Genomic DNA, 19,256 nt, shown 5'->3' with positions numbered 1-19,256 from the left:
AAATGTATATATATATATATATATATATATATATATATATATATATATACACAAACTTGCTGAAAGTTGGAACACAGCAAGGCTCTTCACTGTTGTGGCATTTCAAAATTCATCAGAAAGTTATCAGTTACATAAATACATTCATTTAGCCTGAGATGGCTCTAATCACATAAAAATAACAATTATTTGCCCTAGATAGGAGATATAAAAATAACCAAAACATGGTTAAATTGACCAGTAATATCTACTTAAGGAACTTAATCTTGATGCTGTATTGACGGAGGGGCAGGAAAGGGAGGAAATGGTAAAAATCAGCCACAAAGGAATAAAACACACACATGCATTCTATATCCAACATGGCATTAAAGGACCCATGTGATGGCATAAAAATCCTTCCTAACATTAATTTTTAAAAATGAGAACTGCACTACAAAGCACATCTAGTTTCCCTTACAGAAGTTTTAGAGATCTAAGTCTTTTTAATACTACACCAAAGAACAAAATCAAAGACCAGTATTTTAAATTATTTGAACTATTAGTTTCCCATATCCACAATGAAAGAAGGGAAGAAGGCAGGCAGGCAATGAAAACAGTCACAGATGGTCTAATATATAATGAACCCCACTGGCTGGGTCTCTTATAGGATGAGAGAACAGAAAGAGGTATGAGAGATCATGTCGCTCACCATCTCCTCTCACAGATGAGGCCCAGAGAAGCACATCACACCACAGTTAGTGACAGAACCAGGATTTAAACTGAATAGGTAGCATCATGTGCAGTCACTAAGTGACGATCAACTTGTCTGCCTAAAGTCTGTCTGTTTAAAAGAGAACAAAATCTCCTCTGGCATTAACCTTGTAAACTTGACTGATTAAATTACCAGACTACACACGCCCGCATGCACGTGCACAAACACACACAGTTTATTTTACAATATAACCGATACAAGGTACTAAAAGTTCTAATTTCTGGGAAGAGAGAAAAACAGAAGGTACTAACATGTATTGAATATCTAACTAGGTCCTAGGCATTTAACATTCTTTATCTCATACAATCCTCACAACCCTGGAAAGCAGATCCTCACCATTTTACAAATGAAGAAATTAGGCTAATGAATAACATGCCCAGGAGCCACACAGATAACAAAGAATAGAGGAAGGTCTGCCTATTGCTAAATCCCCTGCCTTTCCTACTACATCACATTTTCTCTCCAGCAAAAACCACAGAGCCCACAGAAAGAAGCATTCAGAGGAAGAAATCAATTCCCTTGCATTTCCCCTGAAAATGTTTGAAAGAGCTTCTGTGTTCATTGGCATCTTCCCCATACTGGATGAAACTTTCTTCTATTTCCTGGGCTCACTCACACTGCCCTCAGCTAGGGTGACCATATGGCCTTGTTTGCCCCAGACAGACCCAGTTTACCCCTGTTGACTCTGCAAAATTATCAAAAGCATCCCTTCAAGCTCAAAAGTAGACAATAAGTTACATGGTCACCCCACTTAAGCCCCTTACTGCACCCTTTACCCAGGCTTGTCTGACCCCAAAGAAGCTCACTTACCACCATCTTTCCCTTTTAGCATGAAGAATACTGTCCATCAGAACAAGTGTTCTCCAAGTCAGTAAGAATGGAAAAAGCAACATGGTTAGATGATTCCATACCCTTCCAGAGAGCAGAGAACATTTTAAAACATAGACCATCTCTGTCAGGATTTTAGGCAGTGTAACAACTACATGAAGATAATATTCAGGCAGAATACAGGTAGATCAGTCCAGGGAGACGAGGCCCATCAAGCATACTGCCCTCCTTGGAGCTTGATACCAAGTCAGGCTCACTAAACTGTCCTTGCTTTTCTTCTCTGCCTCACATCTAAACTGCCAGATTATCCAACAGTTCCTCTGAAGGCTCCTGTGGCAGAAATAGTGTGGGCTCCTCAGGGATATTAGGGTCTGGTGTCCATGGGTGACTGTAAGAGGCAAATTTCACCTCATTGCACCAAGGTGATATGCAGACACCAACCTCAGTTTGCTCTGCATGTTCAATGTCAAAGTGGCCTTTGCTAGCATAATTATTTCAAAAAATGTCAGGGAAGCAAAGGAACTCAAGCAGTCAAGCCCTCATTTTACAAAAGGAAACTATAGCCTATAGAAGAGAAATCACCAGTGTATAAAGTCAGTCATACAACCAGGACTAGAAACCAGGTCTCCATCATTCTTGCCACCATGTAAGTGATCCCCAACTTCTACACAGCATACGTATTCATGCTCACATATTGAGACCCAACACTTTCTGATATCAGAGTTGGACTTTCTTGGAATATGTAAACATTTCAAGCTGTCACATGATGATGTCTTTCAATCAACACTTGAGTTTCAGCAACATCACTGTCTTTATACAGGTGACCTTTATAGACCTAAGGTTATACAAGTGACCTTTATAGACCTATATAAAGACCTAGGCTCTTTATAGACCTAAGATTGTTAATATCATCTAATATTCTATACTTGTTTATAAAAATGAAGAGAGAAAAAATGAAAGTAGTAATACCAGCTACATAGCATCATCTACAATGAAATACAGAATGAAAATAATTAGGCAAAAATTAGCAAAAATATCTAGTCTATAGACTTAAGCTCTTTAGCTGTGTTCAACTGTGGAGGAAAAAAGTAAAACCATATGAAATACTAGAAATAATCAAAAGTGTGCTTAAAACATGAGTTTAACAACAGAAAAACTAAGAGATTTGCTAACTAAATGTCACTTTGAATAAGCTGAGCAGATAAAAATGTGTTTGAAATATAATTTCACCACATATAATACTTAACTATCCATTAAAGAACTTTTAAAATTCTTTAAATGGTAAGCTGTTATGTAATTAGGAATGTAAATATGTTTTTAGCTCTACAGGAATTGTATCTCTTTTTAACAAATCAAATGTTCAACTTTTATTTTTTTTTTTTTTAAATTTTTTTTTTCAACGTTTTTTATTTATTTTTGGGACAGAGAGAGACAGAGCATGAACGGGGGAGGGGCAGAGAGAGAGGGAGACACAGAATCGGAAACAGGCTCCAGGCTCCGAGCCATCAGCCCAGAGCCTGACGCGGGGCTCGAACTCACGGACCGCGAGATCGTGACCTGGCTGAAGTCGGACGCCTAACCGACTGCGCCACCCAGGCGCCCCTCAAATGTTCAACTTTTAAATATTAGTCTTCAAATACTTCTAAAAATTTTAGACAGATGCCAGGGGTACTGGTACCCCACACTAATATTCTTACTCTATTTTGGGGGCGGGGAGCATCCCTCACATAAATTAAAATTAGATCTGGAACACACAGTAAACTTTAATTTTACTTCTGTATAAATATTTTTCATTGTTTAGGAACACTCACTACATCTTAAAATAATGAAAACCCACTCCTGTTTATTCATTCCAACATTATAAACAATAAACATACATTGTTTCAAAAGGATTTTTTCCTTGCAAAAAATAAGGACTTCTTTATTTCCTCGGGCTAACAGAAAAATGTTCAAACATGACAGTCCTTGCCTTTCTGCACTATTTTTAATGTAACTTGAAAATTCATTTGCACAGTCTTCTGCTCCCTTTTATCCATGTTTCACAGCTCAGAGAGTCTACTACTTAACTGCCTACTGTCAACCATTTGAAATGGCACCTCCATTCCCTTCCCTGTTACCCCGGAAGAGCCCACTCACACATTTATCTTTAAGATGGCTGTGTTTACAGCTACCCATATGTCACCATTCATGAAGCAATTGCTGCCATCCTCTTGACTAAGCATTGGCAGGCACATACGCTGCAGAGGACTGCAGGACCACAGGAAGGGTGACTGAGGCTCAGAATTTTTCTTTTTAAGGTTACTACTTTCAAAAGACTCTGAAATTTAAAAAAAAAAAAAAAAGTGGAGAGAGTACACACTCTTTGTGATAAAAGCTTTGGGAGGCTGAAGGGTCTAAGGTTCCACAGTGAGAGGGCCTTACTAGCAAAGGTGTTGCCAAGGGTACTATTTCTATCACAAGTACACCTCACTACCTAGGTTGCTGTGTAAAAGAGGCTTGCCTGACATGGTATCTGATTTGACATCTGAGTTCCTCACTATACTATGTTGCTATACATAGTATTTCTATCACAAGTATGCTCACTATACTGTACTATGCATACTACGTCGCTCTGCTAGGGTGGCCCTCATAAAGAATCCTGCTAGAAAGTGAATTACAAAGTCATTTGCCTCTTGACCTTAAAATAAAACATGCTTTTTCATTTTTTGTCTCAGGGTTACTTAAGCCATATTAATGCAATGGAGGGGTGCTTGGGTGGCTCAGTCAGTTAAGCCTCTGACTCAGGTCATCAGCTTTCGGCTAAGGTCATGATCTTGCAATTCATGAGTTCAAGGCCTGCATGGCGCTCTGTGCTGACAGCTTAGAGTCTGGAGCCTGCTTCGGATTCTGTGTCTCCTTCTCTCTCTGCTGCTCCCCCACTAAGCATTCTATCTCTCTCTCAAAAATAAATAAACGTTAATAAAAATTTTTTAATATATTAATACAATGGACTGGAGAGAGTATGGATTAATAAACAGTGAGTGTCTGACTGTGGTGGGGAAAAGCAGGCATTCTTAGGGGCAGAGGAGGAGAGTTAAGGAATGGAGGCATGCAAAGCAGAGCCAGGGACTCTTGGAATGATGAAGTCAAGGTCAGAAATGACGGACTGCACTGCCCCCACCTTTTTTGGACCTATGTTTAACCTTCCACTATTTCTTCCATTTCCCCCTTCCTAGCCACTTGGAAAATGCAGACGATGGTTGTATGAAAGGACAATGCAAGGTGTCTAGAAGGCAGAAGAGTGAACCACAGAAGTTCCATACCAGCAGATGCTAGAACTGGGGGGGGGGGGGGGGGGGGGGGGGGGGGGGGGGGGAGATGGAGGCTGAAGCCAGAGAACCAGCAGCAGAGGTGGGGCTTTTCAGAGAGCAGGAAGAACGGCAAGGGCTTGTGACTAAAGCAAAAGTAGACTTTCTCTCATTGTCTTCCCTTTCTCTGTCCAGCCAGCAACAATAGAATAATCTCGCCTTCCCTCCCTCTCTTTCAGTCACCCACAGGAGAAATAAGGGCTGAGGGAAGAGTAATAAAAATGGGGGAAATGGGGAAAGAAACTCCAAGTGGTAGCCAAAGAGAATGAACATTCATCAGGTTATTTCTCACAGGTAAGGGAACAAAATTACTGAGCCCATGTCCTCATTTTATGTAGTTCTACATCCATTTTTGTGATCTTTTCAATTTCTTCTCAGTTATTTGGTTCTTGTTACCCCGAACAGAAATGGTATCACATTCCTTGTGAGGAAGACTGATAATTCTTACAGTAATGATACTAATAATAATATATCCGTTTACATTGATGTTATAATTTTCAAAATGTTTGCACATCAATTCTTGCATTTATCCACAAGGCAACCTATTAATAGGTAGAGAAAGTGTTAACCCGTTTTTACAGATGGTGAGGAGACAGCACGAAGAAAGGGGTTAAGTAGAAATAAACTGTTGAGAGAATGGACAGCCAAGAATTCTTAGAAGGTGACTTGAATGCACATCACTCAACCATTCATTCATGCATCCATTCATTCTGTTATGGGTTGAATTGCATCCCCTAAAAAGGTATGTTTAAGTTTTAACCCCCAGTACCTGTGAATGTGACCTTACTTGGAACTAGAGTCTAACCGATATAATCAAGTTAAAATGAGGTCATGCTAGTTTAGGGCAAGTCCTAATCCAAAGACTGGTGTCTTCGTAAAAAGAGGGAAATTTGGACACAGACACACAGGGAAGAAATGTGAAGATGCAGGCAGAGACTGGAGTGATGCATCTACAAGCCAAGTAACACCCAGGGCTGCCAGAACCACCGGAAGCTGGGAAGAGGCAAGGAAGGATTCTCCCCTGAAAGTTTCAGAAAGAGCATGACTCTGCCAATATCCTGATTTCAGACTCTGGCCTCCAAAACTGTGAGAAAATAAACTTCTGTTGTTCTAAGCCACCCAGTTTGGGGTGATTTGCTATCGCAGCCCTAGAAAACTAAAAACATTCATTCAGCAAACCTCGTTTTGAGTGCATACTATGTGCCAGACACTACAAAGCATTCTGAAAAGCGTAAGATGAACCAAACTCGGCAATCCTTGTCCCCCCACTCCCTGCATGGAGCTTAGGGACCTAAGGTTGCGCAGTCCTGTGCTGAAACAATAAAGCCCAGAGAAGCCAAGCAGCTGGTTGATGGCAGTGTTGGAAGTAGAGGCTACAACCTCTGACCTCCAAACCACACTCCTCCCATGCACCAAGCTAATGGTCTGGTTTCCTGGCCCACTGTCACTGTAAAGGAGCTTCATCTGTCCCTTCAGAGCAACAACCACAATGCACACAGCAAGGACAGTGAGGAGACAAGAACCCCCACTTCAAAGCTTTCCCTGTCATAAGCCACAAACCAGGACCCAGGAAGAATGTCTGTCACTTAAGTAGAGTGTGGGTAAGAGAAGGAAGCTCTTGGGACCCAACAGGCCTAAGGTGGAATCTTGTCTCTATCATTTTCAAGCTAGGAGATCCAGAACAAGTTATTCAGCCTCTGTCAGCCATCCTCTCCACATCCATAAAATGAGAATGATAATACATAATGCCTTCTTATACATCAGTGAGAGTAGATATGGAAAGCTATGAAAGATACATCATCAAACAGAAAACCTCAAATTGCAGAACAGCACATATAATATGATCCTATTTCTATTAATTTTTTTTCTGGGAAAACACACACACACACACACACACATACACACACACACACACACACACACACACACACAAACCTCTTCTCAGTCAATCTCACTCTTGGAGATTAAGAATAGAGAGATTAGAAACTTTGTCTCCGTTACATCCTTTTCTACCATTCAGTTTTTTTACCATGAACATGTATGACCTTAATTTTTAAAACAGGGAGAAAAATACTAGTCATTTACAAAGAACGAAGCATGGTATTTCAATGAGTCGCTCACTTAAGATAGGTGCACTTCTCTGTGTACATATTAAACCTCAATAAAGAGGTGTGATGTTTTTAATGAGGCAGACAGATGTGCTCAGATATGAAGAGGTTCCCAGACAAAATAATGAACTATCAAGTCATCATATACACAAAACATGAAATTCCATTTATGTAAAAAAGAAAAAAAAAAAAACTATATGCATACACATACAATTGCATATGAAGAGGTGGAATAATATACACATTTCATAACATTATACATGTACATTGTTGAGTTGTTTTACCACCAGAACTCCCTTTAAAATTCACATTCTTTTTGGGGCGCCTGGGTGGCTTGGTGGGTTGAGTGTCCAACTTCAGCTCAGGTCTTGATCTCACCGTTCATGAGTTCAAGCCCCACATGGGGCTCTCTGCTGACAGCTCAGAGCCTGGAGCCTGCTTCCGATTCTGTCTGCCTCTCTCTCTCTCTCTCTCTGTCTCTCTGTCCCTCCCCCACTTGCAGTCTGCCTCTCTCCCTCTCTCTCTCTCAAAAAATAAACATTAAAAAAATTTTAATTCACATTCTTTTTAAAGACTTTTTATTTTTTTCTATTTTTATTTTAATTTTTAATTTTTTTAATGTTTTATTTATTTTTGAGACAGAGAGAGACAGTGCATAAGCAGGGAAGGGCAGAGAGAAAGGGAGACACAGAATCTGAAGCAGGCTCCAGGCTCCGAGCTGTCAACACAGACCTGACGTGGGGCTCGAACCCAGGAACCGTGAGATCATGACCTGAGCCGAAGTTGGACGCTCAACTGACTGAGCCACCCAAGTGCCCCTTTTTTTATTTTTAAAATGTTTTATTTATTTTTGAGACAGAGAGAGAGAGAGCACGTGTGAGTGACAGAACACGAGTGGGAGAGGGGCGGATAGTGGGCAACACAGAAGCTGAAGCAAGCTCAGGACTCTGAGCTCTCAGCAGAGAGACCCATGCAGGGCTCGAACTCATGAACCATCAGATCAAGACCTGAAGCTTAACCAACTGAGCCACCCAGAGGCCCCAGAGACTTTTTAAATAAGAATAGTACTTAACCTCAGAGGGTTGTTGTGAGATTTACATGATAATGGTCACATGATACTTTGTGTGATATTAAAAAAAAAGTCACTAAGCATTTCTTTTTTTATTTTTTTTTTTAATTTTTTTTTCAACGTTTTTTATTTATTTTTGGGACAGAGAGAGACAGAGCATGAACGGGGGAGGGGCAGAGAGAGAGGGAGACACAGAATCGGAAACAGGCTCCAGGCTCCGAGCCATCAGCCCAGAGCCTGACGCGGGGCTCGAACTCACGGACCGCGAGATCGTGACCTGGCTGAAGTCGGACGCTTAACTGACTGCACCACCCAGGCGCCCCAAGCATTTCTTTTTTTAATTATCAATCAGTATGCACCGCAGACTCCTTCTCCATCCCTGCCTTCTATCTCTGTCCCAAATCTGAGCCTTCAGCCCCAGCCATTGAGCCTAACTTGGGAATAAAGTCAAGTCAGGAACAGGATGAACATGAGAACTGAAGCAGGGGTCAAGAATGAAATGATAAAATAAGTCAAAAACATCTGGAATACACATTGTTTGGCAAAAACAAACACATTTTCTATTTTAACTCAGCCATTCAGAAATATCCTAATGTCTCCCTCATCTAATCCACCGCATGAAGGCATCAATTCTTGTTCACTGGTAGGCTGCCTACTCTAATCCACACTCACTCTGCTCTTTGATCAGACAGTTAATCCAGGGGCCATGAAACAGGAACTTTACTATAGAGACTTATTCTATTTCTTATCCCAAGGTTTGATGCTTTACAATATGCTGCCTTGTTGGCTGTTTCTTGTGTTTTACCTCCCCATAATGTAAACTCTTTTCCAAGAGGAACATGCATTAATGCCACCTCTGTCCTAGGACAGATCATAGCCTAGAATAGAGCTGAAAAAAACTCTCCACAGGTACCTGTTCACTGACTGCAGGTCAAAGATGGCCAATGAGGCAATTCATAGCACTAGCTTCCCAAATCCTAGCTGGAGCCACACTGTAGTCCTTCCTGTCTTTCTCCCCTACCCTTCCTTCAATTCCCTTTCTGGCCTTTGGGTCATGCCTCAACACGCAGTAACATGCACCCTCTCCAGACTCCACTTCCAGAAGAACCTGTAGATAAGCAAGTAGTAATAGTTCTCTCCTCCTGACACTTCCTTCTCTCAACTCTAAAACTTTCTGCGTATCTGGTTTATTGTCACATAAACCTCCTGTCTATTTTGTAAAACTATGCCGGGCCACTTGTGCAGCTGAGGAGGGCAGTAGGTACTAAACAACCTCTCAAACTTATTGCACCTTGGAGTAAAGAGCACAGAAGGATTAGACCACTGCAGATCTTTGGGGAAGCCAGGTCTGAAGGGCAGTGGACTGAGGCCACTCAAGGTGCTGACCTTTATGAGTACATCCACAGTTAGTATATTAGTTTTTGCTAGGGCCGCCATAACAAAGTAATACAGATTGGCTGGCTGTAACAGACACTTATTCCCTCAGTTCTGGAGGCTAAAAGACTAAGATCCAGGTGTCAGCAAGGCTGGATTCTCCTGGAAGCCTCTCTCCTTAGCTTGCAGATACCCATTTTCTTTGTGTGTTTTCACACGTCTTCCCTCTGTCTCACTCTGGGTCCTAATCCCCTCTTCTTATAAGAATACCAGTAAATATTTAAAAAACATTTTTTTTTTTTTTTAAAAAGGGATTACCTGGGTGGCTCAGTTAAGCGACTGACTTCAGCTCAGGTCATGATCTCACAGTCTGTGAGTTTGAGCCCCACATCAGGCTCTGTGTTGACAGCTCGGAGCCTGAAGCCTGCTTTGGATTCTGTGTCTCCCTCTCTCTCTCTCTGTCCCTCCCCCTCTTGAGCTCTCTCTTGAGCTCTCTCTCTCTCTCTCTCTCTCTCAAAAATAAACATTAAAAAAAAAAAAAAGAAGAATCATATTGTGGATTAGGGCCCACTCATTTGACCTTAATTACCTCCTTAAAGTTGCTATTTCCCAAACACAGTCAGATTCTGAGATATTAGGGGATAGGACTTCATCTTATGAATTTGGAGGGGACACAATTCAGCCCATAATAGTCAACAATAAGGGAGAGAAAGGAGTTGTGACTATAGCTATGGAGAAATGAAAGCATACTCTACACACTTGCAGAAGAAATTTCACCTGTTTCCCCCAAATCTAGAATTCCCTTTCTTCTCTCTCAGTCCTTTGACACCAAGCTCCTATTTCTGTTCTCAGCCCTGATGATCATCTCAGTCCTAATGATTCATTTCCCTAATCTCACATGCAGAGCACTTACTAGCTATACCACTCATCTGGCCCTTGACCCCAGATGGCCTGTGGTGCCTCTTGATGCCTTGTACGTTACTATACTTGAGGCCTCATCTCAGTCACTGTCTCTGTCCCTTGCTTAGTTCACACTCAGCTTATATTGGTTCCTCCCAGGAGCCATATAGTGGGCTGTAGATCAAGGACACTGGAATACTCCTCCCAACCCCTCTTCACCTGCCCAGCCCTCTCTCAACTAATTAATATCATTTTATCCTTAAGATCTCAGCTCAAATGCCTCTTCCTCAAGGAAGCTTTTGAAGACCACACACACACACACACACACACACACAATATTTATCCTGACACTAAACACAGATCCTTCTCCTACCCTCTCCCCTCACTTTGTCATAACACTCACCAAGTTTAATTCCATACTTGCATTGTTATTATGTCATTAATGGGTGTCGTTCAAATTGATACATACTCATAAGTTCGTAAGCAGGACTCTATCTGGTTTATCCATCATTTTCTTTTTTTTTTTTTTTTTTTTTTCAAATTTATTTTTGGGACAGAGAGAGACAGAGCATGAACGGGGGGAGGGGCAGAGAGAGAGGGAGACACAGAATCGGAAACAGGCTCCAGGCTCCGAGCCATCAGCCCAGAGCCCGACGCGGGGCTCGAACTCATGGACCGGACCGCGAGATCGTGACCTGGCTGAAGTCGGACGCTTAACCGACTGCGCCACCCAGGCGCCCCATATCCATCATTTTCTACTGAGCAGCTAGACCAGTGCCTGGCACACAGTAAGTGCTCAATAAATATTTGTTAGCAAAAGGAAAGAGTAAGTGAAGTGTAAATCACTGGTTATGTGCTCTATTTTTACTAAATAAATTCACTTTGAAATAGAGGCAGTGTGAAATCATTAAGTAGTAATTCCTAGACAGATAGAAAGGTGCACAGATATTAATAGATCTTGAATGAATGGAACCACACATAGAAAGTAGAAATCTAACTGTTCTATTATGTGATAATTCTGCAGAAGTTACTTAAACATGTTTTCCATATGTAATTTTCCATAGACATTTATATATTATTTCTCTTCTGCAGGTATTTTTTAGTCCATTTGAACAGATATCTGCAGTCACCCTCTCCCTATGGCTCATTCCACTGCTTGACTTTGGCCTAAAACCAAGAAGAATTCTTTACTTGTGCTAAAGAACTGACAGATTCCCATGGTGACTCCAATCCAACACTTTTTCATTTTCTCCTTCATATTAGGCAGGAAACACTAAAATTCTGGGAACAAGATTTGTGTCACACATTGGAAATGTTCGTATCTGCTGATAACACTCCATCTACCTCGGCTAAACGCATGAGGAAGCCACATGGTCACAATCTAATGGAACATAGAACATAACTAATAAACTGAAGCAACATTCCACATGTTATCACTTTCAGCTTTGCGCAACATGTGGAAACAGGCTCATGCACCGCTCGGTTGTGTCAGAACATCTAAGAGTAGAATGCTTGCTTGGAATTTATTATGGCCACTCACCTCAGGAAAGTGTCCAAAAGAGTGTATTACAACCTCCACATGTCTGTACCTTACTGATTTTTTTTTTTTAAAGGAGTGTTTTCTGAGATGTATTTATCTTTCACGTATTTGGACTATTTATGTAGCCCTGATTCTTTTGAATACTCGAAAGCAAAAGCTACCAGTAACTGCTAATGAGAAATTATTTTACACTAGAAAAATAAAACTGTTCTTTTTATAAGAATTGCAACAGTTGCATGAACCCAGGTTACTGAATAATTTTGTTTCTTGCTTTGTCCTCTACTTTCTATGCCTCCCCACCCCGCAACGTAACAGACATCATCTTCTGTTTTATGGACTTCAATTATTTTATCCAAGGTATAAGGCTCAAGTTGAGCAGGGCTTCTTGGTGAATAATTTTTCTCATGCTAAAGAAGAAACATGAAGCAAATTAGGAAATCATAGAAGCCAGAAAAATAACAGCAACATCATCAAAATCTGAAAAAAAAGTTTACCCAAGAAAAGTGAAGCTCAGTATGGGAAGTTTAGCAGTTGAACTAAATGAACACTACAGCATTACATAGTCAATCTCCATTATTAGAAAGAAAACTTAAAATGCAAAGCATGTTAAGTTAAATGCTTGAGCCCTTTTCTTAAATTCCTTTTTATCAGTAACCAAACATTCAGTGCATTCCTCACAACAGGTAAGGCAATGTGTCAACAACTAAGATGCTTCCACCCATAGCCAGAAGCTACAATCTCTCCAGTCCAATTAAGAAGGAAACAAAATCTCTCCAAAAGAAGCAAATCCACTCTCTCATTAAGCTGAGCAGACCTGGGTCAGGTGTCTCAGAAATAATCAACTTGATCACTAGTTCTGAGGCTAAAATATTAATGACCATATACATTAACCAATGCACCAGGAAACTCCATAAAATAAAGGAAATCTAAGAAAAGTACTATAAGCAGACCAAGTTCACAACACACAGTCTTCTAACCCAAAGTTCTCACTATCTTCAAAAAAAAAATTTAAATATAAATCAAAAGAAGCTGGATAGCCTAGTAATGAAACTGTTTCCTAGTAATTAAGACACTTTCCTATTTTACATCTAGCGATAGAAACACGTTGTATCATTTTAAAAGATGAGCCTGAGAAGAAAGTGAGGGAATGGTTGTAGCTGTCTGACACTCACATCTGTGAATTAATACCGTCTAACGCCATCCCAATAGGCTGTTCCAACACTAAATAAGTCAGTTTTGAGTGTTTACCAAGAATATTTGAGAAAGAAATATATATTCTCATCCAAATTAACTGTTCTTTAAAAATATATGTTATCAGTTTGGCCAATCATTAGAATTGTTTCTTTCGACAAAAATGAAATTGTTTTAATTATCTGATGATGCCCATAACTACTTTTTATTTTTACAAAAATGAGAAAAACATATCTTACTTGGAATGCCATTACCCATAACATAATATAGATTTATTCAGAATACCTTACGTTCTAGGAATTTAAAATGTGGTAACTGTCCAAATATTTACCTTCATTTAAAATTATTTCAGCCCAAACCCAAAACCCCAAGAAAAATCATTCTGATGGAAACATTTCTTTTCACTCCCTATGAAACCCAACATAAAGCTAGATTCTCTGTTACACTGTAGTCCTAAATGACATTTCGTTGCTACAGCAACGAAACTCTGCTACCTGTGGCCATGATTTGTTAAGAATTCCTCCAACCAGTAAATTCTGTGCTGTGCATTCATAAAACCAAAAGAATGGCTCAAATGGCCCAATGCAACATACAAACTAAGGTTTAATTTCCTATTATGATCCATCCACACACATATTTACAACATATATCATATATGTATACATCCATACATGATTATGGTTTCCCCAACTCCATGAAAAAGGAAAAATCATACCAAATTTCCATTTTAACGTGAGCACCAAAAAACTGCTTTGTTTTAGGTTTCAGTGAATAATTGCTACCTGTCTCCCAAAATTTATCTTAAAAGGTAATAGCGGCTATCTGGAGAGAATTTAAAAAACAAAAATTTGTTATCTGTATCCACTCTCATTCCAAAAGGAAAAAAAAAAAAGAATGCCGAGGCACAATTTCCTATCTGTTCCAGTAAGTGTGGCTTCCTTAGCAGCGAAGTGATTTAGCAAACCTCAAGCTGAAGCATAAAGAAAGAAAATGTAGCTGTCACCACCTTGATCCACCAAACTGCTTCTGCAGGCTACTCACCCTCACCGGGGGGCTCCAGGCTTGCACCCGTGGCTGCTGTCCGCCCTGGGAACTCTGCAAATCTTTTGAGCTACAATTAGCCACAGTGCTGCTCTGAGCCCTTAATGCATTTGTGCAGTTGGTCCCACTGCCCCCACCAGGGCCAGGTTTCCAAGGCCTCTGCTTGATGCCATCCAGAAGTCTGACCAGCAAGATGTTACTTGGAAGCTCCTCAACACCCGAGCCAACAAGAGTCCTGCACTCTGGACATCTGAGTTCATTTCGGGAACCTACAATCCCCAGCAAACATCGTTTGCAAAACGTGTGCTGGCAAGGCAAGACCTTTGCGGAAGCATCAAGCCGCTCTAGACACACAGGACACTCCAGAAGATCCAACAAGGCAGATTCATCCATCTTTATCTCGTCTACTGAGAAAAGGCTTCAGAAATGTTCACAGTCGTGCGCATCCCTGAAAGTGATTCATGTAACATCCATTTCAGACTTCGCTCTGGAGTAATGGGGGAGGGGGAGGAGAGAAGACAGAAAATTAGTATTGTTACTTGGAGAGACGTTTCACAGCGGAGCCCCGAGAACCAAAAAAGTACACAAAAGTGCTTCCTCTGAATAGTGCAGCTTTGCTTTGGAATGTGGTTCCTGAACTCCAAAGTCAACAGCTAAACACAAAGTGGGCTTTTTAAACAATTCGAAACGAATCCCTAAAGATATCTAGCAGTTCACTGGGCAGAAACGGCTGTATCAAGCTCTATATGGGATTCCTGTAATGAAACGGGATTTAGGAAATGCAACAAACAGCATAACTTCTTCAGCTCTCAAAGTGATACTGGCTGCCTTAATAAAGTCCTCCTCAACTCATACGAGAAGCTGAACAGAAGCAACTCAAAGTTTCCTCTACCTGAAAGTATTTTTAAAGCCAACAAACTTCCCAATCTTGAAGCCACTTTAGTGCTTAAGAAACCATGCCTCATGTGATCGCCTGTGGTAAATGATCCCAATATTAAATACATATGTTTCTTCATCGGTCTTAAAAATAGAACTGCTTAATCTTGCCCAACCAAAATGAGCCGAAGGTTGACAATTCTGAGGGACACAACTAAAGATTCGCTTGCAAGCAGCTGAACTAGAAAAAGCACCCTTCGGGGGCAGCGGTTGACAAACTCTGAAACGGATCTCTGGCCAGCCCGTCCTAACCCCATTCAGAAAAATCTGGCAAAATTATCACCAAAAGAATCTGACAATGGAATGCTGGGCTGAAAACTGTGAACGTCATAGGAAAATGGGGCCATTCGGGGAAAAAAAGCATTTAAAGCGGTGCCTGCGCCGCTCCCCCCCACCCCCCACCTCCGAAGTAAGTGCAAATGGGAGTGCCTGGGAGAAAGAGGGCAACAAGATGTGGATGTTCTTGACGGAGTTGGGGGAGCGGGGAGCCCCCGAGCCCCTCTCCCACGCCGCCGAGCACAGGTACTCCGCGACCCGCAGGGAGGCGCGGCGGCCGCTCGCCGCGGACACACCCCGGAGCCAGGTGTCGCCGACCCGCGGCAGGGGAGGGTCCCGCGCTGGGGCTGCGGCCCGGCGGCTGCCGGAAAGGGGATCTCCTTCAGCAGCCTCCTCTCCGCCACCCTTCGGGTCAGGCCGGGCACACAAATCCCCCCGAACGACTGCTGGAAGTTTTCAAGGACTTAAAAATAAATTCGAAGCCTTAAGTTGCGAAAGTCAGCCCCACAGAGTGCCACCGGGAAACGTCTGTGACGCCGCAGAGATGAGGCGGGAGTCCCCAGAGAGACCGAGCCTCCGGGAGGGCAGGGAGTGCTGGGCTGCGCCCCCCGGGAGACCGCGGCACCGAGCCCGGGCAGCTTCCTGCCGGGAGAAGGCGGCGAGGCCGCGCCACCGTCCCGGCTCCGGGGCGGAGGGGCAGACGGACAGCCCAGCGCCCCGACCACCGCCTCCTCGGCCGCGAGCGTCTGCCCGCGCCGGCTCCCCCCGCGCGGCCCCGCGCCCTACCTCGCGCCTCGGCTCCTCCTCTTTGTTCGCGGCCCCGCAGCGGCGGCGGAGACCGATGCAGATGCGGCCCCGCCGCGCCCGCCGCGCGCAGTGTCTCTGACGCCGCGGCGGCACCCGGAGACTCCTCTCTGCCGCCCCCCTCACGCGCGCACACACACACACGCCGCCGCCGCCTCCCACTTTCCCAGCCAAGGAGGGCGGAGGAAGAGGAGGAGGAGGAGGCCGAGCCGCAGCGGGCGCCCGGGGCGCGAGGGGGCGGCCCCGCACCACAGCGCCTCCCCCCGGAGCGGGCGCGGCACCTCCGGGAACCGCGGGGCCGGCGCAGCCTCCCTCCCGGCGCTGAGGTACCTGCGCGCGGTCCCCGCCCGCCCCCGGGGGCGCGATGGGGGCGGCGGCCTGAGGGGGCGCTGCGAGGGCCGCGAGTCCAGGAAGCGGGGTCCCCGAGAGCGAGTGAGAGGGATGGTTTAGGGGCACGCGCCTTTCCCTGAGGAAAACACGCCCGAGAAGATGAAGCAACCGGAGGGGGCGAGCTTTGGGAGTGGCGACGGAGTGGAGAAGGAAGGCGCCACGGGGCAGGGACCGGCCGCGTCCTCCTCCTGCCCAGCGGTGCCCGGCGGCCCGGGACGGACGACTCGGGGCGGGACCCGCCGGGGCGCGGGAGGGGCCGGGGCCGGGGCCGCGGAAAGGGCGGGAGCGGCCCTGGCGGGAACTGATCCCACTTTTCCTCTGCGTCTGTTCTCCCGGCCCTCCGGACACACTTGGGAGAGTGAGAGCGAAGTGCTGTTACCCCCGAGGTCCGAGAGGGGCAAGTCGGATCAGCGCGGGGACAGTCCCGGGGCAGCTGTCCACCCGCCCATTCTCGGGCCGCCGCCGCCGCCGCCGCCGCCGCCGCAGCCCGGCCTTGCTCCCCGGTCTGCCCGCACCCAGGCATCACGCCGCCTCCCCGGGGCACAAACCCGAGCCGGCTGGGAGGATTGCTGACCCAGGAGCTCAAAATGGGAGAGGAGAGAGGCGAGGAAAACAGTTGTGGGGGGTTTACTGTCAGACCTGCCCCAAACGGGGAAAATTCAAAGTCTGACCCCAGGTGAGCTGGCACCGTAAAGCTAGCTGAGAGGCGCCTCTTTTATCTGAGCCTAGGAGGCAGCCATAATCACCACTGTAATCTTTGTTTCGGTTGCCCCAGGCGCACACCTGTAAACTGAAATGTAGTTTTGAAAAACACGTCCACAGGTTTTGAGGTTTGTTTTGCAGACCCGGTTGAGAGGGGGAAACAAGTTGAAATGTTGTCAGTATCTCAAAGTTGCCGTAATTGTATTTGCATTTACCGTCAGCTTAAAAGAGTTATCCCAAATACCCTTCCTCAAAGGTAGGCAGACACTAGGCGAACATAAGAAGGGTTAACGCATATTATGCAAGAAACCCCTGCCTGGCCAGCGACCACAGTGACCTGCTGAAGGGAAGTCAGATTATTCTCTCGTCTCCACCCAGGCCACGCTCAACTCTTCAAGACAAATGAGATCACCTAAGTGAGAAAGAAAGTATAACAGTTAATAATTATTGATCATACATTGAATGTGTTAAACATTCTACACCCATTAATTCAATCCTTACTGCAATCTGATACTCATCCCTCCGCAGCTTTGTTTTAAATAGATTAATATGCTGAGAATCATCTTGTGTGAACACCAGAAACAGCCCCCTTCCCCCTCCGTTAGAAGTGAGCAAATACACATGGATTTGAGCTGAGAAGGCAAGGGAAGGAACGAACAGAATGAAGTGGGGTTTTTTTAAATATTTATTTATTTTAGGGAGAGAGCAAGCAGGGGAGGGGCAGAGAGAGGAGGATAGAGGATCAGAAGTGGGGGGGGGGGCAGGGGTTGTGCTGACAGCAGCCAGCTCCCATGTGGGGCTTGAACTTAGGAACTGTGAGATCATGACCTGAGCCAAAGTCCATCATCTTTCAACCAACTGAGCCACCGAAGTGTCCCCAGAATGGAGAATTTTTTTTTTTTTTTTTTTTTTTTTTTTTTTTTTTTTTTTTTGGGACAGAGAGAGACAGAGCATGAACGGGGGAGGGGCAGAGAGAGAGGGAGGCACAGAAGCGGAAACAGGCTCCAGGCTCTGAGCCATCAGCCCAGAGCCTGACGCGGGGCTCGAACTCACGGACCGCGAGATCGTGACCTGGCTGAAGTCGGACGCTTAACCGACTGCGCCACCCAGGCGCCCCTAGAATGGAGAATTTTTAATCTGATAATCTAGAAACAAGGCACTCTGAAAGTGACTACTTAGCCTATGTACTTCTGTATCTGGAACTGTGCAGATGAAGGTGAGGCTGACTGGAAAAGTACAGTCAGTAAGCACAAATATTAGTATATGCAGTTCACAGTTTTTAATATTTCTTTTTTAATTTATTTTTGAGAGAGAGCCATGAGTGGGGGAGGGGCAGAGAGAGAGGGAGAAAGAATCTGAAGCAGGATCCAGGCTCAGAGCCTGACAGCTCAGAGCCCAACACGGGGCTCAAACTCATGGACCGTGAGATCATGACCTGAGCCGAAGTTGGACGCTTAACCGACTGAGCCACCGAGACGCCCCTGCAGTTCACAGTTTTTGAAAGCAAAGTTCAGATAGGTTCATTGCAACCCTAGGTCACAAAATCACAAGACAACCTCAGGTCTCTAGATTCTAAGTACCCTCTCTTAACATTCCGCCTCAGGCAAAACCAAGTGTACTATGTCTGCTCCCGAGGGAAAGAAGACACTGTTCATCATGTAATTACTTTGGAGAGCAAGGGACAATTTCTATTTTGTTTGTTCTTATTTTGGTTTTTTGTTTGTTTTTACAGAGAACAGTATATAAAGTCATGGGTGGAATGGTGCAGCTCTTGAAACTAGGCAAGAAAATCGGTCACGCCCATTATCAAAGAACTAAAGACAGTGTGCCCAAGACTGCAGTGATCGAAAAAGCACCCCCATACATCCCATGAATGTTATTATCTGCCACATAGCTGCAGTTCCTTGAATGCCCCTGGTGCTACTTCACTATATATTTGGTAGAACACAACTCTTCTCTTAGCCTTAATTACTCTAGCTGTAAAATGAAATTTTAGGCGAAT

At 44.1% G+C, this 19,256-nt stretch overlaps 1 protein-coding gene across 1 annotated transcript in view; it reads right to left on the bottom strand.

The window, feature by feature from the left end:
* SH3RF1 (SH3 domain containing ring finger 1) overlaps positions 1 to 16,259 on the bottom strand; it is a 184,031-nt gene extending 167,772 nt beyond the window's left edge. Inside the window, exons 1-2 of the mRNA XM_058720935.1 lie at positions 16,145 to 16,259; positions 14,147 to 14,633 (exon numbers count right to left, since the gene is read on the bottom strand). Of these exons, the coding sequence (XP_058576918.1) occupies positions 14,147 to 14,539 (393 nt within the window). The 5' untranslated portion in view covers positions 14,540 to 14,633; positions 16,145 to 16,259. The remainder of the gene's footprint in view (positions 1 to 14,146; positions 14,634 to 16,144) is intronic.
* Positions 16,260 to 19,256: the final 2,997 nt, after the last annotated feature.

Source organism: Neofelis nebulosa, chromosome 3 (assembly GCF_028018385.1).
Source record: "Neofelis nebulosa isolate mNeoNeb1 chromosome 3, mNeoNeb1.pri, whole genome shotgun sequence".
NCBI classification, from domain to species: domain Eukaryota; kingdom Metazoa; phylum Chordata; class Mammalia; order Carnivora; family Felidae; genus Neofelis; species Neofelis nebulosa.
Note: the sequence above shows the minus strand (reverse complement) of the source record. Positions and strands in the feature narration are given on the sequence as shown.